This window comes from Orcinus orca, chromosome 4 (genome assembly GCF_937001465.1).
Source record: "Orcinus orca chromosome 4, mOrcOrc1.1, whole genome shotgun sequence".
Taxonomy (NCBI): Eukaryota; Metazoa; Chordata; class Mammalia; order Artiodactyla; family Delphinidae; genus Orcinus; species Orcinus orca.
Genome location: NC_064562.1, coordinates 83,120,033 through 83,147,925, shown reverse-complemented (window position 1 = coordinate 83,147,925; position 27,893 = coordinate 83,120,033). Strand labels below are relative to the sequence as shown.

General features: G+C 35.9%; 1 protein-coding gene across 9 annotated transcripts; it reads left to right on the top strand.

Moving 5' to 3' along the window:
* The first annotated feature begins 55 nt into the window (after nt 1-55).
* On the top strand, nt 56-26,780 carry OCIAD1 (OCIA domain containing 1). Of its 9 annotated transcripts, none has more exons than XM_033425468.2 (9): nt 56-108; nt 1,629-1,691; nt 2,113-2,193; nt 6,584-6,637; nt 13,143-13,190; nt 18,145-18,280; nt 19,176-19,351; nt 23,375-23,527; nt 26,259-26,780. In XM_033425468.2, the coding sequence occupies exons 2-9, from the start codon at nt 1,634-1,636 to the stop codon at nt 26,294-26,296; spliced, it is 744 nt and encodes a 247-aa protein (XP_033281359.1). In that variant the 5' UTR covers nt 56-108; nt 1,629-1,633; the 3' UTR covers nt 26,297-26,780. The 9 variants fall into 9 exon arrangements, with proteins under 9 accessions (XP_033281359.1, XP_004268329.1, XP_033281358.1 ...); XM_004268281.4 differs by lacking the exon at nt 56-108 and adding an exon at nt 148-283; XM_033425467.2 differs by lacking the exon at nt 56-108 and adding an exon at nt 361-445.
* The last annotated feature ends 1,113 nt before the right edge of the window (nt 26,781-27,893 follow it).

The following is a 27,893-nucleotide window of genomic DNA, read 5'->3' as shown; positions in this document are numbered from 1 at the left end:
ATATTCCGAAGCTGTTCGCCTTTAGACTCCGCAAGGAGGTCTTGACGTCATTTCCTTCCGTAGGTCGCCAGTGCTTCCGGGTCGCGGTCATTTTGAGCCCGTATCTGGGTGAGTTCTAGGCGGTCGCGTTGTTGACCGCTCCCCACCCCCAACTCCGCTGCGGTCCTGCGCGTTTCCTGCACCCCCTTCCCTCCCCACATCGACCCCTCTCGGGTCCCCTCTGGGCCTTCGGCCCCTGGTCGTCCGGGCTCGCCGCGCTGTGGCCCGCCGCTGTCGTCGGGAGGTGGGTGAGGTGACGCAGAAAGCCCCGTTCCGCCCCCCACCTACCCACTCACCACCTCTGCGCGGGCAGCCGCTCTCCTGCACCTTCCGCCATTTTCCCTCCTGCTAGGGTGGGCCGATCGCGATCCTTTGGGTCTCGGGCTCCTGGCTGCCTGTGACCAGGGTTGGTGAGGGAGCGTGTCTAGGGGGTGTGGATGGGAGAAATTCATGGTGACGGATGTGCGTAGGTGTTGCAGGTGGGAGACGCGGTGGGCGGGGGATGGGGTGCAGGAATCGACGGTCTCTTAATGCGGTTTTTTTCTTTGGGATTAGGAGATTAAAATGATGTTGTGTGAAGGGGTCTTGTCAACCCTAGCAGTCTCTCTGTTGGGAGAAGTAAGAGGTTTCCATTGTTTTCTTTTACGTTTGTTCTAGGGTATAAGTAGTTTATTAAGCAGTCTCCATCCATCCATGAATTCATTTGCCCTTTCTGATCTTGTTTCTTAGCGAAGGGATTGGCATGTAGGCCCTCAGTGATGAGTTATTGAGTAAGTGAATTGTGGAAGGGCCGCAGTTGCTATTCTCATCGCGTATGACGTTTCCTGTTTTCATTTACATTGTTTTTAAGATGGGAGTAAACACGATCCTGTGTGAACATTCTGTAAAATGCGTAGCTATCTAATCTATTGGTCTCTTAAGGTCGGACGCATGGGTTAAAAATAATGATAAATAAAGTGTATGTTCTTGAAATGCTATGCATTTTTTATATCTTGTATATTTTTCTAGGTGTCTGTTTGGGGAGGGAGGAAAGTTTAGAGGCTACAGAATGTGCTGTTAGCTTCCCACCACAGGGAGAACGATATGACGTCTTTGTTATTTCATTTTTTTGTAGTACTGCTTTGTAGAGGGGGTTTCCTGATGATAATTGCATTTTTAAAAATGGAAGCCCAGAAAAGACTTGGGATTTTTCTTCCTCTTTTTGGAGAATTATCCTAATCATTGGGCGTATATTTCTGAGAGAATCCAAATATAGGATAATGTGAAATAAACCAGCCTCCAGAAGAAATATGTGTCTTTTTAAAAAATTGGTAACCTTTTATCTTAACTTGATATAATCAGTTGATAAATACTTACAAGACATCTTTTCTTTTTCAGTTACAGGACCTAGTGACTAGTTCTAAAATAGTTAATAGGTTTGTGACTTTTTTATTTAGGCAGCTTTTTAAGTACTTCAGATGTAGAAGTACTTAGTAAATATTTGTTGATTGGTTGCCACGTAGACTAGTAATTTTACGATGCTATACCTTGATTTACTTTGGCCAATCTCAGTCGTTTCTAATACTTAACAAGAAATGTTTTCCATGCAGGAAAGATGAATGGAAGGGCTGATTTTGGAGAGCCGAATGCAGAAGTTCCAAGACCAATTCCCCGTAACTATCAATTAAGTATTTACAATTAGAAGCACTTTTTATGTAGAGACATTTTCACTGCCTTGAATAACAGTAGACACGGGGCTGGCTTCAGGGGTGTGTGGCCTGTGCAGTTATACAGGGACCCATTAATGATCTACTGTGGCATCTTTAAATTCTTAATAATTTGAACAGAGGGTCCCAAATTTTGATTTTGCACTGGACCCAGCCCATTTTGTAGGCAGTCCTGACTACATAGCCAGTAGAACAGTAGCACTAATTTTATGTTTGAAGTCAAAATTTGTTAAAAGTTTACAAGCCACTTATTCCATTTCTTCATTAAAAAAAAATGGTATACTTTGTTAATGTTTAGACTATGGTATTTTTAGACTTAGTTTTTCCATGGGTGTTTTAATGTTTGCCAATTTTCCTTGGTGAAAAGACATAGGGGCTGATTACATTCCAACAGAGGAAGAAAGAAGAGTCTTTGCAGAATGCAGTGATGAAAGCTTCTGGTTCAGATGTAAGTTAAATTTTCTAATCAACAAAATTTGACCTTTAGTACCTGAAATTATAATGATTTCACATAGAAAAAATAGGCAGACTTTTGGCATTAGTGTGATTATTGGTAAAAGGGTTTGATTAAGGAAATAGAGTTGAACACGTTTTATTTCTTTGTTTAAAATTTTTAAATTGAATTGTAGTTGATACATGATAATATGTTAGTTTCAAGTGTACTATGTAGTGGTTTGACATTTGCATATATCATGAAATGATCAGAATTGTGTGCATCTTAAAGTAATAATTTCTAGAACTGTTTCCAAGACCCTGAAGTATTTTTGTTGGTAATAGTAATAGCATTTACTGAGTGTACATGGGTTATATAAAAATAACCCAATAAGGTTGATTACTATTACCCTTACTTTACAGATGAAGAAATTGAGGTTTAGAGATGTTAAAGGAGTTATCTAGTGTTCCACAGCTGGTAAGCAGTGGTGTCTGGACTTGAAGCCAGGTCTGTCTGAAACAGGCTTATGATTTTAACTCTTAAACTTTTAACCATTATACGATAAAAACTGGTTAGTTTCTGTTTTATCGTTGTGAAATGGTATTACACTACCAGCTCTTGATTTCTAACTAGAGACCATATACATGACGATTTTATTTTTTAAATACAAAGAATGTTGAAAGCAACACAAAACATAATTTTCCTTTTGAATAGAACCCTGTTGTTGCTTCATGAGGTCACTGCAGTCCTTTCAGGTAAGAAGGTAATTCTAACAAAAAAGCAGGATGGAGGGGGTGACAAGGATCAGTCACCTGGTATTTATGCATACAGTGTGTAAGGTACTGTGCTTGGAAGTCTTCGTCCTAAAGTAGTTTTATGATGTAGTTGAGACAAAGCTAACTCATGAAACACTGAGAAAGATTAAGTGCATAACAGCAATAGGAATTTTAAAAAGAGATCAATTAATTGGAATTGATTTAGCTTAAAAAAAGCCTTTGTTAAACAAATGAGACTTAACTAATAGGACTTCAGGCAAATGAAGAATGGTGGAGGAGCATTTAGATGAAAGGGATAGTTAGCAAAGGCAGAGTCTACAATAACTTGATCTGTACTAGAGCCTTGAGGCTGAACGGATTGGAGCAGAGCTGTTTTGTCGGGGGTAGAAAATAAACATAATAGCAAGGAGTTAAAAGTTTGATTCATTATATATTGTAGGTTCTTAGGCCAAGGGGATGATATGTAAATTTTTAAAGGAACATTAGTTAGCAGTGTGCAGAATGGGTTAGAAGGATGAAAAGGAGTACAACTAGTTGTATCTGCCCAAACATAAAGATAATGAAAGAATCTACATAAAAGGCTTAGTTTAATGTGTATTGTATGTAACAGTAGTTCTCCACCTCTGGAGTTGCTGAGAAGGTGTATGAATTCATATTTGTTTCATGCATCTTTTATTTTGTGAATATTTCATACATGTGTGCTACTGGTTTCCGAATGAGACAGTGTAGTGACTTATAAGGGCATAGACTCTGAGGCCTGACTCTCTGGATTCAAATTATAGCTCCATCACATATTAGCTGTGAGATTTTGGAGAAGTTCTTGATGTCTGTATGCCTCAGTTTCCTTATCTGTTAAATGGGGATAATATTAACCTATCTCATGGGATTAATTAATTCAATTTAACTTATTATAAGTGTTAAGCTATTAAATGGATGTTAGTGCTTTTGTGATTAATGGAGTAAAAGTTTCAATTGAAAACAATTATGAGTTTAGAGAAGCGTTTTGCTAGTGTAAGAGAAGAGTTAAAGGAATTTTAGGGGTCCTTGTGTTGGATAGGAGTGGGGCCATGGTCATAATATAAAGTAGCATTTGGTCAGCAGTGTTATTGATTTGCCTAAAGAAACATTATTTAATAGACTCTGGAATGGGAGTCATTGTACAGTGGAAAAGGCCACTGACTTGGGAGTTAGAAGACTTGGATTTTGATCTAAGCTCTACCACAAACTAACCATCTGTGTTGCTTTGAGCAAGTGACTTGTTTTTTCTGGATATCAGTTTACTCTGATTAGGATGAAGACTAGATAATCTCTGAAGTCTCTTTGAATTTTACCATTCTCTTTTTCTGTGACAATATATGAGTTGGAAAGAGACCTTAGTTCTAATCCATTACCCTTTATAACATGAAGTTAAGAGATTTATGCAAAGACATAGTGGTGAATGGCAGAACTAGTACTTGAATCTCCTTAACCAGACTATTACTCTTTGCATTATGCCATCTTGACCTAAGAAGCGAAATGGGGAAAATATTGTCCATTGTAGAGATGGCCAACGAACTCATTGCCTTTTACCTTTATATGATTCTTCAGTTCTTCATGTTGCAGTCCTTGAACCAGGCTGAAGGAGAAAAATGATTGCAAATTGTACTGATGCTATAATTTTAAAAGATTATCCTTTGAAAAACCTTAATTAATAGTATATGAAGGCATTTTAACCAACTAACATTAGATCATTCTTCTAGCAAAGGTAAAATCTGTTAGTATGTAATAGAGCAAGGATTTAAACCTTAGGGTTTCTGCAAATTGTGTCTGATGGCAAAGCTAATGCCCTGTTCTCGAGTTATGGATTTTAATCGTGAATATTAATGATTCAGATGCTTAATGATTTTGGTTCTTAAATTGCCCATGTACAGTCTAGACCGGGGATGAGCAAACTACGGCCCAAGGGCCAAATCTGTTTGTGTATGGCTACGAGCTAAGAATGGTTTTTACATTTTTAAACATTGAAAAAAATCAAAAAAAGATTTCATTACATGTGAAATTCCTATTTTTGCATCCATAAGTAAAGTTTTATTGGAACACAGCTGTGTTCATTTGTTTATGGATTGTCTCAGTGCTTTTGCTTTAAAATGAGTAGTTGGGACAGAGACTGTGTGGCCGACAAAACCTAAAATATTTACCACGTGGCTCTTTACAGAGCATTTCCCAACCCCTAGTCTGAAACTGCACTCTCCAGTGTGGCAGCCACATGTAGCTATTTCAGTTTAATACAATTTACAACAGAAGGGATACAAAGGAAAATCAGCAAAGGGAAAGGAGTGTGGGTGAAATCCAGAGGAGACCAGGCACAAGCTTCTAAGAGTCCTCTCCCAGTGGTGTCATACAGAAAGAACGTGCTAAATTTCTCCAGTTGCATGTTGTAGTAACACATGTGAGGTGTTACCTACCAAGGATTCTCATTAGAGACTCGGCACCCCCGGTTTTTATCGGGGTCTCGCCACATGGGCACCCTCGGCCTAGCAGGTAACAAAATTCCAGACTTCCAGAAGGAAAGGAAGTGTTCAGTATGAACTGTACTTGTACAAGCAGTTTGGGCAGAGTGAGCCACTTATCATTCAGGTAAAGATTTATATCACTTTACCAGTTAAGCTCCCAAATATAAGCTAAGGACCAACCTTGAAAGCAGGCCTTTGTAAGGAAAGCAGTTTTAGAGCTGTTACGTTAAATCTTTCCTGCACACTACCTGACTGGAAAACACAGATATAGACTGCACTCATCGTCAAAGAAAATTCTGTTGGGCACTGTGGGTGTAGAAGACTGATTTCTTAAATTATGAGCCCCTTTGAGATTATGATGAGAGCTTTGGATTTTTCACTCTGGGTTAATATGCATATGTATGTCATATTTTCATTTAGTTTCACAGATTTCACTGGTTTAGGAGAAAGAGCATTAGTATTTAAAATATATGCTTTCTAATTCTTGCCCCAATCACCATATGATTTTGGGCAAATAATATGTCTTGTGTATCGGTTCACTCAGTGTAATAAAACTTGAGATCTAGTATCAGACATAATTCTTTGGAATCTGGAATCTGTCATTGAAGTGGCTGTGTGGCCTTGAGCAAATTACTTAACATCTCTAAGCTTCAGTTTCCTTATCTGTAATAATAGTAATAATAATAATACCCATTTTATAGAGATGTGGTAAAAATTAATGATAATGTACCAAAAGCACTTAGCATGGTACATGGAATTGAGCAGTTTGTAATATGCCTCTTGCTTCCCTCATCATTAATTCTTTCCCCTGTTAACTCCGGAAGTAACTTTTGGTCACTATTTCTATGTTGTTTTAATTGATGGTATTAGTGAATGGCTTTTTTAGATCCTAAATCTGGGTGGCTCTTAAATTATACTGTTTAATAATTTGTCATATTTTCTTAAATTTAAAATACGTTTTATATTTCCCTGAGTATATACAGTACAGCTTTGAAAAGTGGAGAAATCTCTTAAAGATCTTAATTTTGCAGCATAACTTCGTAACTGGTTTTACTGATTTACATTTATCTATCCTAATGAACCCAGACAAAATCTTTTCCTTTTGTTGGTGTTGACAAATTTTTTTTCCCCTTATAGCTGTACCTTTGGCTGCAACAAGTATGTTGATTACTCAAGGATTGATTAGTAAAGGTAAATATTTTAAACTTTGATTTTGTTTAGCACTTTGGATACCATCGTGTTTTTATGTGTTATTTTCCTGATCTTTAGATAAAGGACATATGGTAATGTATCATATTAAAAATTATCACTAAAAAATTACTACAACATCAGAAGAGTTGTCTCCATGAACCCAGACTCACATATCAAATTTGAGGATTTGATGTCCATTAACTGTAGCACTGTAGCAACATTAACACTATAAGCAAGAAAGTAACTAAAAGCCAGTGGTAGTTTACAGGAAGGCAGAGAGACAAACCTGGTCTAGGTAGACCATCCATACAACTTATCACCTAGGAGCTTATAAGAAATGCAGATTCATGGGCCCCATCTCCGACCTATTGAATCAGAGTCTTTGAGTTAGAGCTCCAGCTGATTCTTGTGTACCAGTTTAAAGACTAGGAGTTCCGTAGCTCCCTCAACCAGCTTTGTCTTATAATAATGGGGGGAGTGAGGGTCCGTCCTTGTCCAAAATTCTGTTGGTTTAAATAGTGAAGTTGAGTTTGGGTATTAAATGTATCAGTCTCTACATCTTTAAATTTAGTAGTGTAAGCAGTAGAAATATTCATTACATTTATTTTGTAATAAATAAGTTACAAATTTATGGGAATTAGAAGGTATTCCAGAAGAGGATGGTTACCTTAGGATGGCCTTTATATATTCTAGAAAACTGTTCTTTAAATTAACTAGCTTCTCCTAAAATGTTACTAAGATAGGAAGTTTTAGCCTTTTCATATTAGCAGTATGAAGTACTTAGAGAGTAGTATTGACACAACTAGTAGTTTTGGAGGGAAATGGAAGGATTTTTTGAAGTAAAATTTTGTTTTTATTTGGAGAATTCCCAAAGAACCTCATTACAATGTGCTACCATGACAGGAATTTTAAAAAGGCAAACAAATCAAGATATATACTCTTACTTGTAATATACTCTTATTTGTCTTTTAGGACTAGCTTGTTTTATAGACTAGAATTGTTTCTATAGTGTGAAACAGACATTCTATTACTTTTTTTAAAAAAAAAAGTTCTTTTCTTTTAAAAAAAGATTACTTTTTTTTTTAAATTTTTTTGACTGCGTCGGGTCTTCGTTGCTGCATGTGGCTTTCTCTAGCTGCGGCGAGCGGGGGCTACTCTTTGTTGTGGTGCAGGGGCATCTCGTTGCTGTGGCTTCTTTTGTTGCAGAACATGGACTCTAGACGCGCGGGCTCAGTAGTTGTGGCACGTGGGCTTCAGTAGTTGTGGCTCACGGGCTCTAGAGCGTGGGCTCAGTAATTGTGGCACACGGGCTTAGTTGCTCCACAGCATGTGGGATCTTCCCGGACCAGGGCTCGAACCTGTGTCCCCTGCATTGGCAGGCGGATTCTTAACCACTGTGCCACCAGGGGAGTCCCTAGTCACATTACTTTTAAGGAAAAACTTAGGACTGGAGAAATTATAGTGTCTTATTGTACTGCCCATTTTATTTATCCTAGACTTGTCAGTCATTAATGATTGGAGCTAGACCTGGGGGCGGGGGTGGATTATACAAAAGAAATTAAGAGCTGCTAGTGGTTCATGTGAGGAAACAATATGAATACAATGTTGAAGCAAATGGAGAATATAATTTAAATATTTAATAAGCTTCTAAGTTTTGCGGTAGGGACTCCAAGAGCTGTAGGTTTTCAAAGATCTCTGCAGAGGTACTGTAATGAAGGAAAATTTCTTGAAAGAAGTGGGTTTTGAAGATGGGCAGGATTTAGATTAAAAGAGATGGAAGAATATCTCAGGAAGGAGGGACCTGGTTATCAGAAGAATAAGCATGACTATTTGGGTGGGCAGTCAGGAGACTGACATGGCTAGAGTGGCAAAGTCACGCAGGGAGGAATGAAAACGTATAGCTAAGGTAGAACCAGGAGAAATGGTAATTTTGAAAAGGTTACAAAGAAGAGAAAATTTTGGAACTTTGGGGATTACATAGAGTAGGAGACTTTGGACAGCTTGAAGGTAAGGCAGAAGCAGTAAAAATTGGAAGGGTCAGATTGTACCTACTCACTTAGATCTTATATCTTCAACAATAAAATCATACCATTGCTGGGTTTTTTCCCTAGCTTGGGAATGCCTTGCTCCTACATGTAGCTAGTTATACACATAACCAATCCAGAGAAATTCCCTTTTTCTAGTTACACACACATCTTTTTTTTTTTTTTTTTTGAGTACATCTTTATTGGAGTATAACTGCTTCACATGAATCCTCCTGAAAATATCAGGACCTAGTACTGAGGTGACAGATTATTTTGTCAACAGCCAAAATCCTCTTGGACTCCTAGTCACCATCTGGTGATTATTTGACTTGACATCCGTGGTGATCTGTGCCTCTGATTTCATTTGCAAAAGTCATGCCATGAACAACAACAGTGATAAACATCTTTCTCTAAATTGTTCATAGTGACTGAGCCTGGAGCCTTTCAGTGGAATTTATAATCCATTTTTTGGAAGGGATAAATTGTTGAAAATGACTTAACCTGATGTGTGGAATAACATTTTCTATACAGCGTGTCACATGTTACCTTTATATTTTTGTCAGGGTTGTTTTGTTGTTGGGGTGTTGATACTTTGAGTAAACAACACAGAAAAGAATATTGAGTCATATGTCACTCAATTAACTATCTCCCAGAATTAAGGGCTTTCAGTATTGTTGAAACTGTACTGGGTTCTTGTCTTTTGGGGGGTGAGGTGTTTTAATTAAGTCAATCTCAAAAAAAAAAAAAAATTGAGAGAGACTTTAGAAAAGGAGTTCAGAATCCACCAAAACAATTTGCATTTAATCAAAACGCCTAACATTTTGTGTATGATTTTATCCACAGGGTCATACTCTACATAGTCTTAGCTATTCCCACTCTACTCATTCCTTTTCTGTCAAAACATTTAAACATGCTCAGGTCATTTCTAACTTGACAACATAAAAAAGAAAAATTTTCTTTTATATCCCTTTACAGTTGCTCCTGCATTTGAAGCCAGACTTCATGAATGAGCACTTCACTTTTTAAAAAAAAATTATTTATTTTATTTATTTATTTTTGGCTGTGTTGGGTTTTCGTTGCTGCGTGCGGGCTTTCTCTAGTTGCGGCGAGCGGGGGCTACTCTTGTTGCGGTGCGCGGGCTTCTCATTGCAGTGGCTTCTCGTTGCAGAGCACGGGCTCTAGGGCTTGCGGGCTCTAGAGCGCAGGCTCAGTGTGACACATGGCCTTAGTTGCTCCGAGGCATGTGGGATCTTCCCGGACTAGAGATTGAACCCACGTCCCCTGCATTGGCAGGCAGATTCTTAACCACTGTGCCACCAGGGAAGTCCTGAGCACTTCACTTTTTATTCTTTCAGCCCACTGCAGTCTGTGTCATAGATTGTGCATACAGTCTGACATGTACTAAAACTCTTAACCAGTACAACCTCTTTGTTGCTTAAATTCAATGGATAGTTTTTGTTCTTGACCATTATACAACTTTAACCAATCCTTAAAATGTTCTCTTCCCATGGCTTCCATTACAGCACATTCTTCTGGTTTTTCTCCTGTCTCAGGCAACTTCTCCATTTTTTTCATATGTTTTTTGAGTGTCTGATAAGCACTATACACTGTTTTTGGTATATAGCACTAAAAGACAAAAACCCACGACCTCTTGGTACTTACATTGTAGTCTGGGTTTTCTTCCTTCACTTGTGTTGTTCTTCAGAGTTTTAGTTTGCCTTTGAGTTTTTAGTCTATTTAGTATCCAGCAATAATATGGGCTTTGGTGACCATTTATTGCTCTAAATCCCCATCATTATCTCTAACCTAGATAATCTGCTCCAGAATCATATTCTGCATATCTCCACATGGATGGCCCTCCTACAGGCTCCTCAGATTGAACTCAAGTTCAATCCCAAACTGAATTCACTTCTCCATAAATTAATTCCTCCATTTTCCCTATGTCTGAATGGCAATACTCTCCATCCAGGAAACTGAGACATTATTTTTCATTTCTATCCTTTACCTGCTTTGTCCAACGAATGTCCATTCGCTAGTATAGCTCTTAAATATTTCTGTAAACTGTCTCCATCTGCACTCCCGTTGTAGTTAATGCAACCATTTGTTGCCAAGAGTATTACATTAGCTTCAATAAATGTATTTGCCTCCATTCTTGCTACTTCCCTTTAGAATATGGGCTGTCTCTGGCACCTGACAGGGCATAGTGCACCTAGTAGACACTCAAATACAGGAATACCTCATTTTATTGAGCTTCACAGATACTGTTTTTTTAACAAATTGAAGGTTTGTGACAACTTTCATTGAGCAAGTCTTACTGACACTATTTTTCCAAGAGCATCTGTTCACTTCTGTGTCTCTGTGTCACATTTTGGTAATTCTTGCAACATTTCAAACTTTTTCATTATATTTGTCATGGTGATCTGTAATCAGTGACCTTTGATGTTACTATTGCAAAAAGATTACAGCTTGTTGAAGGCTTAGATGATGGTTAGCGTTTATAAACACAAAGTATTTTTTAATTAAGGTATGTACATTGTTTTAGAGACAGTGCTATTGCACATTAAATAGTATAGTGTAAACATAAATTTTATATGCACTGGGAAACCCAAAAATTTATGTGATTGCTGTATTGTAATATTTGCTTTATTACAGTGGTTCTGGGACTCAACCTGCAATATCTTCGACTTATGTCTGTATTTGAGTGGATGGATAACAACCATCACACCATATTCTTTTTGTCTTCATTCACTCTCTAGACTGTAAACTCTGAGGGTAAAGAGAGTGTCTTGTTTACTGTTATATTCCTGCTTCCTAGGGTGTAGTGCCTGTGTGTTGTAAGTGGTCTGTAGCTATTTGGTGACAGAATAAAGGAACGACTTTTTTGTATAAATGTAGATATTGTTACCATCCTCCCTTTTCTTCTCATCATCTCCGTTCATTTATACAATGAAGGAACTGAGGCTAACAGCATAAATCTGTTGTCTATTTTTATATAAAATTAAATCATAAAATTATATATACATGATGACAATCTTTTGTGTACCTTCTTTCAACATGGTGAGATTCATCCAGTAGTATGCTAAAACTGGCTTGTACCAGCTCCAGAGAGCTGATTATTAAAATTTCAGGAACTTGGCAAGCCAATTTTTAAACCATTGCTAGCTTGAAATTGGTCATGGGGCAGGGATTTCATCACAGAAATCGACTAACATTACAAATCAGGGCCTTTTATTTGGAGAGCTGGTTTACCAGCACATCACTGGATTCATCCACATTGTTGCATGTAGTTGTAAATTATATATTCTCATTGCATATAGTTTTCTGCTGTGTGAATATGTCACAGCAGTTTATCCATCCTTTTGTATGTTGATTGATAGTGTAGTTTCTAGTTTTGATAACATATTTCCCTCATACAGATATGTGGTTGACCCAGCACTATATTTTGAAGACCAATTTTTGTTCACTGCAGTGCAGTGTTACCTCTGTCATAAATCAAGTGACTGTGTGTGTGGGTCTGTTTCTAGACTCTTCTGATTTTGATTAGTTTATCTGTTCTTGTACTTATAACACACTGCCTTAATTACTATAGTTTTATCATAGATACTGGTATCTGGTGGTAGTCAGTTCTCCGTTATGTTCTTCAATATTGCCTTGGTTTTTCTTGACCCTTTGTGTTTCCACATGAATTTTATAATAAGCTTTTCAATTTGGGGAAACACTTTCTTTGATTTTAATTGGGATTGTATTGAATTTATAGGTGAGTTTGTGGAGAATTACCATCTTTACAATATTTAATCTTTCAGTTCATGAACATGGTGTGTTTCTCCATTTACTTAGCTTTCATTTCTCTCAGTAAATTTTGTAGTTTTCAAGATCTTTCATGTTTTTCATTAGATTTGTTCCTGGGGCTTTGATATTTTTTGGTGCTATAATAAATTGTAGTTTTTAAAATATTGGGGGTTTTGTTTGTTCCCGGTATATAGCGGATTTTTTCATTTTTGTTTTTATTTTATTTTGTATATTGACCTTGTATCAAGTGATCTTGCTAAATTCACCTATTCTAATAGATTAGTCTTTTGATTTCTTCATATTTCTCTTGATGTTGAATTCTCTTTTAAATAGCTTCAGACTTCTTTGGTGTTATGGAAAGAGCTAATGTTATCAGATGTTTGAAGATCATCTGCACTGATCTTTCCTTGTATCTTTGTGGGTCGCTCAAAGCTTCTGAGCAATAGATACATCTTACTTTATACTGCACTGCTAAACTTATTGCTACTTTTGTCTCACATTATGAAAGACCAGATAATGACTAGCAGAAGTAGTTTCTTTGTATTTTTTACCATAATTTCTGTGCCATTCTCTTATATACTCTTAGCATAAACTTGGCATAAAGCTTTTCTTTTACCTCAGTAAAAGATAAAACATCTTAATTATGTAAATGGAACAGTGTTACTCAGTAATATTTACTGTTTTATCTTTAGGAATCCTTTCAAGTCATCCCAAATATGGTTCCATCCCTAAACTTATATGTAAGTATGAACAATACTAGTTCTCTTAGCTTTTCTACCTAAGTAAAATAACTAGCTTTTATCAAATGTTTTGTGTTACTAATAACAGTTATTTGGTTATTTGTTTTGACAAATCATTTTTTTTTGATATCAAGTATTCTTTTATTTGTAATGTATTTTTTTTTTTACATCTTTATTGGAGTATAACAAATCATTTTGTTTAAGCTTTTCATCAAATGGACTACTTGGGCATTTTATTGTTAGCATTAAAAATCATGAGCTACTTGAAAGAGGCTTTTTTTCTCTTTTTATAATGCAATAGAACTATTTTAAATTATTTTGTTAAATAATTATATTTTTATTATATTAAAGATATAATAATTTAAATTATATAATTAAAGATATAAAATTTGAAAGTAAGTTCTCTTGGTCTGTGAGGAAAGAAAGTTGTCCAGCTATTCTGATTAATCAAAATAAAGTGTATTTTAAAATAAAGCATAATTTTTAAAAACCTCTTTAATTTACAATCAGTAAATAAACATAACTTACATTTATAAGCATAGCTTCTTTACATTTTATAATATGGTTGATAGAAAGATACTAAATTGCCCTGAAAAAGAGTACCTGAGAGTCAACGAATCATCCCAAATTAAGGAGCCCTGTGGATGAAAGGCTCTTGGTGCTGCAGCCAGGAGTCAGTGCTGTGCCTCTGAGGTGGGAGAGCCAACTTCAGGACACTGGTCCACAAGAGGCCTCCCAGCTGCACATAATATCAAACAGCAAAAATCTCCGAGAGATCTCCATCTCAACGCCAGCACCCAGCTTCACTCAACGACCAGCAAGCTACAGTGCTGGACATCCTATGCCAAACAACTAGCAAGACAGGAACACAACCCCACCCATTAGCAGAGAGGCTGCCCAAAATCATAATAAGTCTACAGACACCCCAAAACACACCACCAGACGTGGACCTGCCCACCAGAAAGACAAGATCCAGCCTCATCCACCAGAACACAGGCACTAGTACCCTCCACCAGGAAGCCGACACAACCCACTGAACCAACCTTAGCCACTGGGGACAGACACAAAAAACAACAGGAACTACGAACCTTCAGCCTGCAAAAAAGGAGACCACAAACACAGTAAGATAAGCAAAATGAAAAGACAGAAAAACACACAGCAGATGAAGGAGCAAGATAAAAACCCACCAGACCTAACAAATGAAGAGGAAATAGGCAGTCTACCGGAAAAAGAATTCAGAATAATGATAGTAAGGTTGATCCAAAATCTTGGAGATAGAATGGACAATAGAATGGACAAAATGCAAGAATCAGTTAACAAGGACCTAGAAGAACTAAAGATGAAACAAGCAACGATGAACAACACAATAAATGAAATTAAAAGTACTCTAGATGGGATCAATAGCAGAATAACTGAGGCAGAAGAACGGATAAGTGACCTGGAAGATAAAATAGTGGAAATAACTACTGCAGAGCAGAATAAAGAAAAAAGAATGAAAAGAACTGAGGACAGTCTTAGAGACCTCTGGGACAACATTAAACGCACCAACATTCGAATTATAGGGGTTCCAGAAGAAGAAGAGAAAAAGAAAGGGACTGAGAAAATATTTGAAGAGATTATAGTTGAAAACTTCCCTAATATGGGAAAGGAAATAGTTAATCAAGTCCAGGAAGCACAGAGAGTCCCATACAGGATAAATCCAAGGAGAAATACGCCAAGACACATATTAATCAAACTGTCAAAAATTAAATACAAAGAAAACATATTAAAAGCAGCAAGGGAAAAACAACAAATAACACACAAGGGAATCCCCATAAGGTTAACAGCTGATCTTTCAGCAGAAACTCTGCAAGCCAGAAGGGAGTGGCAGGACATATTGAAAGTGTTGAAGGAGAAAAACCTGCAACCAAGATTACTCTACCCAGCAAGGATCTCATTCAGATTTGATGGAGAAATTAAAACCTTTACAGACAAGCAAAAGCTGAGAGAGTTCAGCACCACCAAACCAGCTCTACAACAACTGCTAAAGGAACTTCTCTAGGCAAGAAACACAAAAGAAGGAAAAGACCTACAATAACAAACCCCAAACAATTAAGAAAATGGGAATGGGAACACACATATCGAAAATTACCTTAAATGTAAATGGACTAAATGCTCCCACTAAAAGACACAGATTGGCTGAATGGATACAAAAACAAGACCCATATATTTGCTGTCTACAAGAGACCCACTTCAGACCTAGAGACACATACAGACTGAAAGTAAGGGGATGGAAAAAGGTATTTCATGCAAATGGAAACCAAAAGAAAGCTGGAGTAGCAATTCTCATATAAGTTATATATATATATATATATATATATATATATGTAGTTTGCTTGAGTGCAGTGTTTTTTGTTTTCTGTACTGAATTCATTAGCATGGGTCGGTATAAAATTTAGCATAGGTCAATATGTAATTTGTAAACTAATAAGGTCTTAAAAGTGAGGAATTAAGTCTTTTAAATTTAATTATTTATTGTAAAGAGCAGAATAGCATACATAAACAGGTGCCTAAGGAAAACTTGTATTCTAATATGGAACTCTCATGAACACCTTTTTTTTTTCTTCTAACGGTATGATAGTAGGCCATTTGATTATTTTTATGGCTTTAACTTTACAACAATGAAATATTCGTAAATTTTAAAAAGTATTTTTCTTTATTTGATGCGGGTGGGATACTGGAGAAATGAAAGGTCAAACATCTATTGAGGAATCCATACTTGTCTATATATTGTGTACTTTTATTTCAAGAACTGATTTAAAATTCCTAAAAGGATGCTATAATAAGTTATTATGCCATTTTACAGACTGAATTAAGTGAATTTCAGGGAGGTATGAAACTTGCCTAAGGCTATCCAGCTACCAAGCGGTAGAAGTGAGAATTAAATCCAGGTATACCTATAAAAAAAAATAAAAAATAAAAAAAAAAAAAAAAAAAGAAGGCGAGGGCAGCACCAGGGTATGGGGTTGTTAGTTTTATAGGGGTGAGTAATTTCATACGCTGATGAGTGGGAGGAGTATTCCAGCTATTTTGGGGAAGGGGTGGTGATTTCTAGGAATTGAGCCACCGCCCACTTTTTGACCTTTATGGTCATCCTTGGAACTGTCGTGGCACCTGTGGGTGTGTCGCTTAGCTTGCTGATGTGTTACAATGAGTGTATACTGAGGCTCAAGGTCTAGTGGAAGTAGACTCGTCCGCCATCTTGGACCTATTTTGTTCTAATCAGTTTATGTTGTGTCCTAGGGCTATGTAATTCTTTTAAAGGTTGTGCCCTGCCCCCTTTCCTCCTGTTTCATATTGAATATATAATATTTACCAGAAAAAAAAAAAAAAAAAAAAAAAGAAATGTCAGTAGAAACGTCTAAGACTGAAATACAAAGAGAAAAAAAAGAATGAAAAAAACAGAACAGAATATCCAAGAACTATGGGATAATTACAAAATGTGTAATAAATGCACAGGACAAATATTAGGAGAGAAGAGAAAGAAAGGAGCAGAAGAAATATTTAATGTAATAATGACTGCAAATGTTCTCAAACTAATGGAAGACACCAAACCACAGATCCAGGAATCTCAGAGAACACCAAGCAGGATAGATACAAAAAAAAAAAAAAAAAACCTATTCCTAGGCATATCATACTCAAACTGCAGAAAATCAAAGACAAAGGAAAAATCGTGAAAGTAGCCAGAGGAACAAAAATCCTGACCTGTAGAGGACCAAGGATAAGAACTACATCAGACTTCTCTTCAGAAACTATACAAGCAAGAAGGAAGTGTAATGAAATATTTAAAGTATCAAAAGAAGAATCCCAGGAACTGAGAATTCTGTATCTAGAGAAATTACACTTCAAAATTGAAAGAGAAATAATGCTTTCTGAGATAAAAGTTGAGAGAATTTGTCACCAGTAGACCTGCCTTGCAAGAAATGTTTAAAGTTCTTCAGAAAGAAGGAAAAGGATATAGGTCAGAAACTTGGATCTTCATTAAGGAAGAACATTAGAGAAGGAATAAATGAAAGTAAAATAAAATATATTATTTTTCTTATTAAAAAAAAAAAAAAAAAAAAAGAGTACCTGAGGCTTTCTATGAATCTTTCCAGGGTAGTCTCTATTAAATAAAGATGCAACAATAGCCATATTTAGGTACACTTCATAATATATTATTTTAAGGCATTTGTTGCACCTGATTTAAAAAATAATCTTATGAAATTAGCTGGGCAAATGGTGTGATTCCCATTTTATAAGGAATGAAATGGCCTAAATCCTTGTGACCAGGCTAAAACTGTATTGTTTTGATTCTTCATTCCATTATACTGTTATCACATTTTTCCTATCTGTATTAATAAAGTAATTAGTAAAGTAGAATTTATCTTACAGCAGCTTTATTTTAACTTATTTTATTTTGTGAAAGTGAATTATATCTACCGAATCTTTTTGTGAACTCTGAATGTGATTTAATATGGTACTTTTACCATTATTTCAGGAAATCCCAGTTTTTCCACACCAAAGACATATTTAGAACCATATATTTTTTTAAATTTTTATTTATTTATTTATTTATTTTTGGCTGTGTTGGGTCTTCATTTCTGTGCGAGGGCTTTCTCTAGTTGCGGCAAGTGGGGGCCACTCTTCATTGTGGTGCGCGGGCCTCTCACTATCATGGCCTCTCTTGTTGCGGAGCATAGGCTCCAGACGCGCAGGCTCAGTAGTTGTGGTGCACGGGCCTAGTTGCTCTATGGCATGTGGGATCCTCCCAGACCAGGGCTCGAACCCGTGGCCCCTGCATTGGCAGGCAGATTGTCAACCACTGCACAACCAGGGAAGCCCAAGAACCACATTTTTTAAAATGTTCTTTTAGAAAAGGTTTTTGTCTAAAGAGGCATATTGAGTTACACTTTTTGTTTATTTTTACTAAAAGTTGCTTGCATCATGGGATACTTTGCTGGAAAGCTTTCCTATGTGAAAACTTGCCAAGAGAAGTTCAAGAATCTTGAGAATTCCCCTCTTGGAGAGGCTTTACGATCAGGACAGACACGACGATCTTCACCAACTGGGTAGGCCATTCAGATCTTATTAAAGGTTTTTCATTTTAGATAAAAAATTATAACTAGATATTGCCGTAATTGAGGGCATGAAACATGGCCTAACTGAAGGAACATTTGAAACTTGTCATTTTGCTGCAAGCTAAAGCTAATTTTGTTTTCAAAAGTAGAACAAGATTTGTTTACTTTTGTTTTAAGTATAGAGTTGCATTCTACTGCGAGTTCATGTCCCAGAATGAGAGATTTTAATTTGTCAAACACGTTTGGTTACTATATTTGACTTTTTTTTTTTGAATTCCCAAATATTATCAATCCCATCTCTTAACAGATTTCAGCTTTGTAATCCTTGTTGTTTACAATTGTAGGGAAATTGTGTAAGTATAGATAAATGAATCTGTCTGTCTTGATAGGTAGGTAAATAAATAATAAGGTGGTTAAGTAGATTTGGTAGATTGTCCTATCATAAATGGCAAGCAGCATAAGTCCCATGAAAGCTAGTATTACTTACATCTACTTCAGCAAAATAGTGTTTATATGGACTGCTACCTGTGGAAGTAACTTCCCAATTAATGTGGGAAATGGACATATTTTCTGATCTGAAGTACCTTTTCTTTCCAAGAACTTTAAACACATTACAATGATGTCTAAAGCCTAATAATTAGAAAATTGGATATATATTTTCTCTTCTCTATAGTAAGAGTGACAATTTTTAAGTTGTTTAAGTGGATCAGAAGATATTTTTAATGTTTTTGTGGCAGAAACAGACTTTATTTTACTGTTTTAAATAACTATGTTAAAATTATATGATTCCTTTAGAAAAGACTAGTTCTCATACCTTAACACACTTCTTTAAATAAGGTATAGACAATAACTCGTGTTTTTTATACAGTATGATTTTCTTTTACAGGTACTATTCTCAGAAGCCAAAATATGACTCAAACGTGAGTGGTCATTCATCTTTTGTGACATCCCCAGAAGCAGACAACATAGAAAAAGAGGTGCTTCCTCGTTATGAGCCAATTCCATTCAGTGCTTCTATGAATGAATCTACTCCCACTGGTATTACTGATCATATTGCCCAAGGTAGAAACTTCTCTTGAAATGAATTTCAGCATTTTATGGTCCAACGTATGTATAAACTTTATTTGATGACCTTTTCTGCTGGATATCACCTATATGTTCCACCATCAGCCTAAACTCAGCATGTTTGTTTGCTCTGTTGTTCATTTGAATTCATTCTCCCTTCATTCAACATTTTTTGAGGTCTAATAGGTATCAGGCACTCTGCTAGGTATGGAAATAAAGATGAATAAGACCTAGTTCTTGGCCCTGAGAAACTCTTTGTCTGCTAGAACATATAGAAATATAAGAATAAATTATTAATATGTTCCATTAATTGAAAATACTAACCGTGTTTAGTGAAATAGCAAAGAAGAAATGATAAACTGTGCCACAGAGAGGCTTTAAAAATGTTACACTTGGTAGTGTGGTCTTAAAGGCCACTTTAGCTTCTTTGTAATATGAGAAAAATAATAATTACCTGCTTTACAGAACTGTTGTCAAGTGAGAAAATACATGTGAAAGTGCTTTGTGAAGTTTGTGTAAATACTAGTTTTGAAGATCACATAATGTTAAGTGAAACCTTTGGATTAAGGCCTGGATATGAATTACTGACATTTGCTAGCTATTGTAACTCTAGGCAAGTAACTTGTAATTTGTGATCCCTGCCGTTTCTTGATCTCTTGAATGGAGATGATAATACCCTTAAAGAACTTTGGGAGTGAGATGAAATACAGAAATCAGAAGTAATGCCTGGAAAGTAGTAGGCTCTCAACAAATGTTTGCTAGCTTGCTTGCTTTCTTGCTTCCTTCCTTGCTTGCTTTCTTCAGTCTAATTTGCAGTGAAAGATGAATTAAAAACAGAAAATACAAATTTACAGTTCCTTACCTAAAATCCTAAAATCCAAAATGCTTTTTAAAAAATCAGGTTTTTAAATAATTAAATTAGTGATAAAAATCTGACCTGAACTCATTTTAAGCCCTGACCTAAACTGATATAACTCTATTGATAATGTTTATTTATCTTAGTACAAATTTTTTCTAGATTTTGTTGTAGAAATACTGTGTTTGTTTATTCATTGCTACTTCAGTGGACATTAAGTAATAAGGGATATATATGGTAATGTTTTTCTAAAATCTGAGAAACTCTGAATTTTGAAGTATTTCTGACTCTGAGGGTTTGGAGAAGGGATTGTCGACCTCAGAGTATTTGAAAAACGTGTGCTTTGAAATAAGTACAATCAGCCAGTAACTATGGGGAATAAACAAGGTTAAAGGAACATTTGGGTCTTCGTTTCTTTTGTTGAAGACAGGAGAGATATGATTCTATATGTAGGTTAAAAGGAGGGAGGGGATATAGTGGAAAGAGAGGCATTGGTTATAGGTCAAATAAGGTTCCAAATGATGTGGAAAGTGTTCTAGGTAGGTCAGGGTATAAAGTAGCCATTAGCTATAAGAGGCTGTTTAATTAAAATCAAATCAAATTGAAAATTCATCAGTTCCTCAGTTGCTTTGGCAGCATTTCAATTGCTCAGTAGCCGTATGTGCTAATGGCTACTGTGTTGGACTGTGCAGATATAGATATAGAATATTCTCATCATTATAGAAAATTGTATTGGACAGTGCTGCTTTTAGAGCAAGAGTCCAGGTTGGTGAGGGGGGTATTAAGAGGAGAGAATGGAAGTTAAGATAATTAAAGAGATTCTTAAGTGGATGAAAGTTGTTGATAGTCTCTTAATCCTCAACTAACTTTTTTTTTTTCCTGAATGGTTGGAAACAAAGACATCTGATTAGTCAGAAAGGGAAGGAGGTAGGCAGCTTAGGAAGAATGGTTAAAGACATTATTTTATCTCCAGAGTCAGCTGTCCTTGTCCCTCACTGCATCTCCCGTTTCCCCAGTCTCCCAAGTTCAAATCCATTCTACTTCTATTCTAGCCACGCACCAACTCTTTCCTTGCTGTGTCTTGCATCCTTCCTTGCATTTGCATTAGAAAATTTCATTCCACATTACATAATTTCTTTGCCAAATGAAAACAGACAAAAAGGCCTTTGGTATCTGCCCACAGACTACAGCAAGACCCAAATTCTAATATATTTTAAGTCCTCCACTGCAGCCATCCATCCATCCATGCCCTGCTACTCTGACCCCCCTTGTTTAACTCAAGATTGCCACTCTTAGTTCCCCACATGGGCCCACAGTGGCCTCCTTGGCTTTGCCCCAGCTGCAGTCCTCCCTTAACCAGGACATCCTCGTTTTTTGTTTGTCCTGTTTGTCCTCTGCTTTCTCTTACCAGGAATTGAAAGAGTTATTAATCTTTCAAAGCAGAAAGCATTCTTTCATAGTTGCTATGAGACTTACTGTAGGTAGTGTGTTACAGTTAGATTTAAATCAACACTTTTTTACATTTTCCTGTTCCTTCCAGCTCTTTACAGTAAATCATGCTCCCTACACAATGCAAGATATTTTCATTTGGCTTTTATAAGTGGAAAAAATTCTCCCTAATCTTCTATCTAATTTATGTTTTCATTATTTGTCACAGAATTTCATAACAATGAAATATTTTTCTTTTTGGTAAGGAAAAGTATTAGACCTGGAAGGAACTTTAGTGATAGATCATCTAGTTCAAACTTCCATATTTCACAATTGAGAAAACCAAGACTCAAAGAAGTTTAGTGATTTGCCCAAGGACATTCATTAAATGTCGGCAGAGTGGAAATGAGAACCTAGAATTCCTCACTACTAATCTAGTATATACTGTTCCCTTCAGAATTTAAAAAATATCATTTATGGTGAAGGGAAATGAGTTAAATAATTACTTAATTACTAATGAAATGCAAAGTGCTTTTAAACCCGGTATACAGTTTTAATACTTTTCTTTTTTAGCAAGAAAAATATGGTTTTCAACCATGCTATATAATATTAGAACTAATTAGAAATTTAAATCCTCTCTGCTTTGTATCAGTGCAAGTATATTTTGTAGTAAAAGATTGTAGTTGAATGCATTCAGTGTATAGTTATGTTGCTTTGAAAATTGTGATTATTCACTGGGATCTTACCATTGAGTTGCACAATAGTACCACTTACAAAAAGTTCATATGGTTATATTATTAAAATTATAGGCACAATTTCTGTCTCATTAAAAACCTCTGAAAAATATTACTTTTGGAGTGGTCTGTTAGATTTTGTAAGTTAAGTAGTTCACTGAATGTTATGTTAGCATTAGTTAATTTCTTTAAAAATGTTTATATGGCCTTCCTTGCTGTCTATTTTATAAACTATGTTCAATATTTGGTCCTGTCAACCAGTATTAAGAATTACCATTTCCTTATTTTTATATCAGTGTTTAGCTCTTTGATAATACATAATCATATTTTGATTTTCTTTGGGAGAAAGAAAGAATAAATGCTGGTTCTCCAGGTAAAAGTTGCCACTTTTTTCTGCCTCAGTATTGCATCCATTAGACCTGAATATGAAAATGATGTATACTCTGATTAAAGGCTATGTAATATTTTCAATAGCTATTTTCAAGTGTTTTTATTTAAATATAAAGAGGGTAAGGTAAATATCTTTTTAATAACTGGAGTTGTTTGCATATATGGACTCTGGATACAGGAACATTTAACTATGGAAATATTACTAAATAAAATCTATACTATGTCAAGTTTGTTCAGTTGTCACTAGTAGAAAGTATTTCTCTTTACTTATATAAGCTGTATGAATAACTTCCCAGTTTAGAACACTGGCATTTTAATGAGTGAATTGTGCTGGTTTATATTATATCCATTCTTATTCTGGCCATGGTTAGTTTTAAATTTTTTTTTATATTTTAAATTTTAGAAATAACAGCTTCAAAGTATAAGAGGAAATAGATTTCAGTTTTATAATTACCTTGGGGAAAATACAGTACCTTTGGAATGCTGGTAATAATTTGATCCTTTGTTTTACTTTATTTTTTTTGTAAGTAAGGAGCATATTTGTAAAATTTAGCTGCTTTTGGATTTATTCACATCCTTTTATCACCATTTATTAACTGTTTGTTGTTTTAGGACCTGATCCCAACATTGAAGAAAGTCCTAAAAGAAAAAATATAACATATGAGGAATTAAGGAATAAGAACAGAGAGTCATATGAAGTTACTTTAACACATAAGACTGACCCCTCAGTCAGGCCTATGCAGGAAAGAATGCCAAAAAAAGAAGGTATGATAGTCTAGTCTGAATCACTTTACGCTTTAGGATTGGAAACTGCAGCATTAGTTAAAAACTTTAATTATACTAACGTGTGATTTAATGCCTCAAGCAATTAACCAAAATAACTTTTTTTTTTTTTAGAGAATAGCTACTTACCAGTTATTAGGTCTTCCTTTTTTCAAGTGTTCCAAAGGCCATTTTGTGTTAGAAAATAATGAAGTCCAAATAGTAGTATAACTTAAGACGGTAAGACTAGTTTTGTAATACAGTGTAGAAATTATACAAACATTTGACTATTTTCCCTTACGAGAAGCCACCCTGGGAACTGATATCATTTTTCAAATGATGCATCTATTGCATAAAACCAGACTTGGTGACCTAGTGGCTGTAATGCCACTTGTGGCAGAACCACAGAGTCCTGATTGAGTAATAAAATGATTTTCTTATATCTGTGAAGTCAAGATAGAGTTATATGGCTTACAAACCAGCTTTTAGGGCATTTTCAAAAAATGAGTTTGACTTTTTTTAACAGTACTTTTACTCTATAATTAATTAATATATACAGATTTTTTAAATGACAGTTTCTTTTAAGTCCTTTTTGAACAGCTGTGCATTACCCAAAGTAAATTTTCTGATACCAAAAATTTACCGCTAACAGAAGAGGTCATTTTGAATAGGGGTTTGAAGCTATTTCAATATAGAATTTTATGATGTCTTTCTTGAGGAATTTTAGAAGATGTGTCATTGTTTAAAGATTTTCTATTTACTACTTTAAAAATCAAAGGAGGGAATAGGTCCCTGGTACCTTCTTGAGAGTATGCCACAGAGGATGCAAAAATAAATAAAAATCCTTAGTATTTTTTATTATGATCATTCCTTTAGAGCCAGTTTTATTTCTAATTGTTAGTAGTTGTTTCATTTAGAAATCTGTTTTGTAACAGTGATCCACCTCTGTCATGTTATTGTTGTTTTTTACACCTTTAAAATAGATTTGTAATCAATAATATTTGTTAATGTTTGTCATAAAAAATTTAATGTAGGGCTTCCCTGGTGGCGCAGTGGTTGAGAGTCCGCCTGCCGATGCAGGGGACCTGGGTTCGTGCCCCAGTCCGCCTGCCGATGCAGGGGACATGGGTTCGTGCCCCAGTCCGGAAGATCCCACATGCCGCGGAGCGGCTGGGCCCGTGGGCCATGGCCGCTGGGCCCGCGCGTCCAGAGCTTGTGCGCCGCAGTGGGAGAGGCCACAACAGTGAGAGGCCCGCGTACCGCCAAAAAAAAAAAAAATTAATGTAAACCTTATGCATTCAGTGGTCATTACTCTGTAATATGTAAAGACTTACCAGTACTCTGTTCTGCTAATTAATTTGAGGATTTAGACTGTAAGCTCCATGAGGGCAGGCAGTTAGTTTTCTCATTTTTGTAACCATTTCTATTGTATGTCAAGACTAAGAAAAGGGAATATTGTAGATGTGTGGCATTCATTGAATTCGGACATTTGTGGTTTTCGCTGTGAACAGTCTTAAAGTTCTGTTATGTGACACAGTAAAGTGAAAGAATTTTTTTCTTTGTAAAAAGAAAGTTGATTTTTTTTTGGCACTTTATATAATTTAAAGAAAAAACAGTTATGAAACACTTTGTGATTTTCTAGGATGTTCTGTTTTAGAATCTAGACAGAAATTTGACAGTACAATGTAGATTCACTATGTCAGAAAGTGTCACTTAAAAGTTTTCAGTTTATGTGGATTATATTTATTGGTATTTACCTAATTAGAAATTATGGCAGAAATTTTAAATACCTAAGCACATTTTCAATTAGCTGTCAGAGCAGTGATGTCACTACACATCATGTAGCTTCATGAGAATTCTGCCAGAAGCTCTGCCTTATACACATGAGGGAAGGAAAGCAAGGGGAAAAGGCAGAATATGAGGGGAAAGTTTATATAACATCTTGGTATAATAACGAAATACTTTTGACTTCATAGACTTACTAAAAGAGTCTTGGGGAAGGGGTCCCTAGTTATATTTTGATAACTGCTTCTTTACATTGTTATGAATACTTCTGAAGAGGTATAATTCACAGGTGAAGGCTATGTAGAAAAGAGGCTAAAAGTAAAAGAGTAGAAAAGACAGAAAAACATGTTTGAAAATATAATTTCTTATAAAATGCAAGAATATTGGAGAGCATTTCCTTCTTGTACTGGTATTTCAGCTCCTGGGAGAGATTAAATTAATCAAATCTGACCATTTCTATTACTATATTTTTGTGAAGAACAACATTCAGATGTTTATCATTGTTGTTACTTTTCATTTGCTGGTAACTTTTTTGTATGTGCTATAATGTATACCACACTCACTTAGGCGGTAAAGTTTTAAAGGCACCCAGGCTTTGGACCTAAACATAACTGTGTCCAAACTTCGGTTCTACCTGTTTGATTAAGCTTGTACCTTGGGCAAGTTACTAATCTGTTTTCCTTAGAATGGGGATTGTGTTTTCTTTATAAGGTTGTTATGCAGATCTAATACTTATGTAAAGGTCTTGATACAGTGCATTAGAATTTATGTCTAACCTCCAGTTCACAAAAGTCTAGTCAGCCCCCTTTTATAATTACAGTTTGACTCTCATGTGCATTTTTTCAAATCAGAGGGAAACATAACTTTAAATCATAATAATAGCAAACATAAAATAGTGCCTTTTATTATTACTATTTGGAATCATCAATTATTTGTGCTTTTTTCCTAGTCAAAGTAAACAAATATGGAGATACTTGGGATGAGTGAAAAATTGCATCATTGGACCTACTGAAGGAGTTTCAATATCCAGCTTCATCTAGGTGGTCCTGAACATCTGCATGCTTTGAGCTTAGCAGCAGTCTTCATAAACACATTTAAAACTAGAACCTGGGTTTTTGTGGTTTGGCTTATGAAGATGATGTCTTAAAAACTTACATTTTAGTGTTCATATTGTGTGAATGTATTCATTTGGGGGAACTCTTTGAATGATGGTAGTATACCATGATTGTACACAGTTTGTGAAATTGTATTAACAGGGCAAGGATGCTCTGTTATAAAACTATCCAGAGAGTGTAATGCTCTAGAATCACTGTATCTGGAAATAAATGAAATCTGCATGTTGAATGGGGGGGGGGGGGGGCGAGCAAACATAATTTTAAGTGTTAAACTTTACATCAGAAATTATTAAAAAGCCTTACTCCAGTGTTTGCTGTATTCTCTTTATGGTAAATAAAATATAAAGGAACATGCATCTTCATTGATTTTATGGTTTTATTGTTTGCAGTCTTATTTAAGTACAGTTATAAGTAAATGGTGTTTTGTAGGGATAGGAAATAGTCATCTGAATATTTAATGATGATATGATGAATGTGACTCAGGTAAAGCAGAATACAGGGAATAGCTCAATGCCTTAAAAAAGCAATGTTTGAAAAATTTGCAAATTCCAGGGGAATAAAAATTTGGTATACTTTCTTCATTATTAACCTAATATTTCTGGTTCAGGTGAATGGAAAATGAAATTGTGGTCTCATCTAAATTATACTTACTCGTATTACATTTCTACCAGAAACATAGTGTTTCAGTTAGTTACTGCTGCAAATCATCCCCAAACTTTGTGGCCTAAAACAACAATCATTTATTTTCTCCGTTTTTCTATGCATCAGGAATTAAGGAAGGATTCAGCTGAGTGATTTCACGCTGGGTCTCTTAGGTTTGCAGTCAGATGTTGGATGGAGTGGAAACAGCAGGGAGCTAGGCTGGGGCTGGCCAGGGCTTTTAGTTTCAGAACCTCGTTGTGTCTCTCCTTGGGTGAGTGTGGGCTCCGTGCTCAGGGCCATTAGACTGTTTACATGACCACTTAGGGCTCTAGTGTGAGTCCAGCAAGCATGTCAAAAGCTGTTGCCTGTTGTTTATGACCTTCCCTCAGAAGTCACGTGGTATCATTTTTTCATAAGCCTGCCAGAGGGTGGGAGCGTAAACTCCCCACCTAGTCACATTTTTAAAAGAACACATGGGATGGAAGATGCTGAGCTATCATTTCAGTCGCCCATTTGACCACAGTAATTCATACCATTCCCACATGAAAAATAAACTCATACTTTTCCCAGGTCCTCCATTATGACAGCTGAAAGTCTAGGAGCTCATCATCTAATCAGGTCCAGGTATAGATGAGGTACTTGGGTAAAGATCCTTTCGTACCATTCCTCTCAGTCTGAAGACTTATGAACTTAGAAATAATCTTCCCTCTTTGCCCCAAATTCCTATTAGGAATAACATCGCTTCTCTAGACTTTCCCATTTTAAAAGGAGGGTGGGGAGAATGAGAGGCATACACCAGTCAGTTGTCTATTAACAGTTAAGTTTAT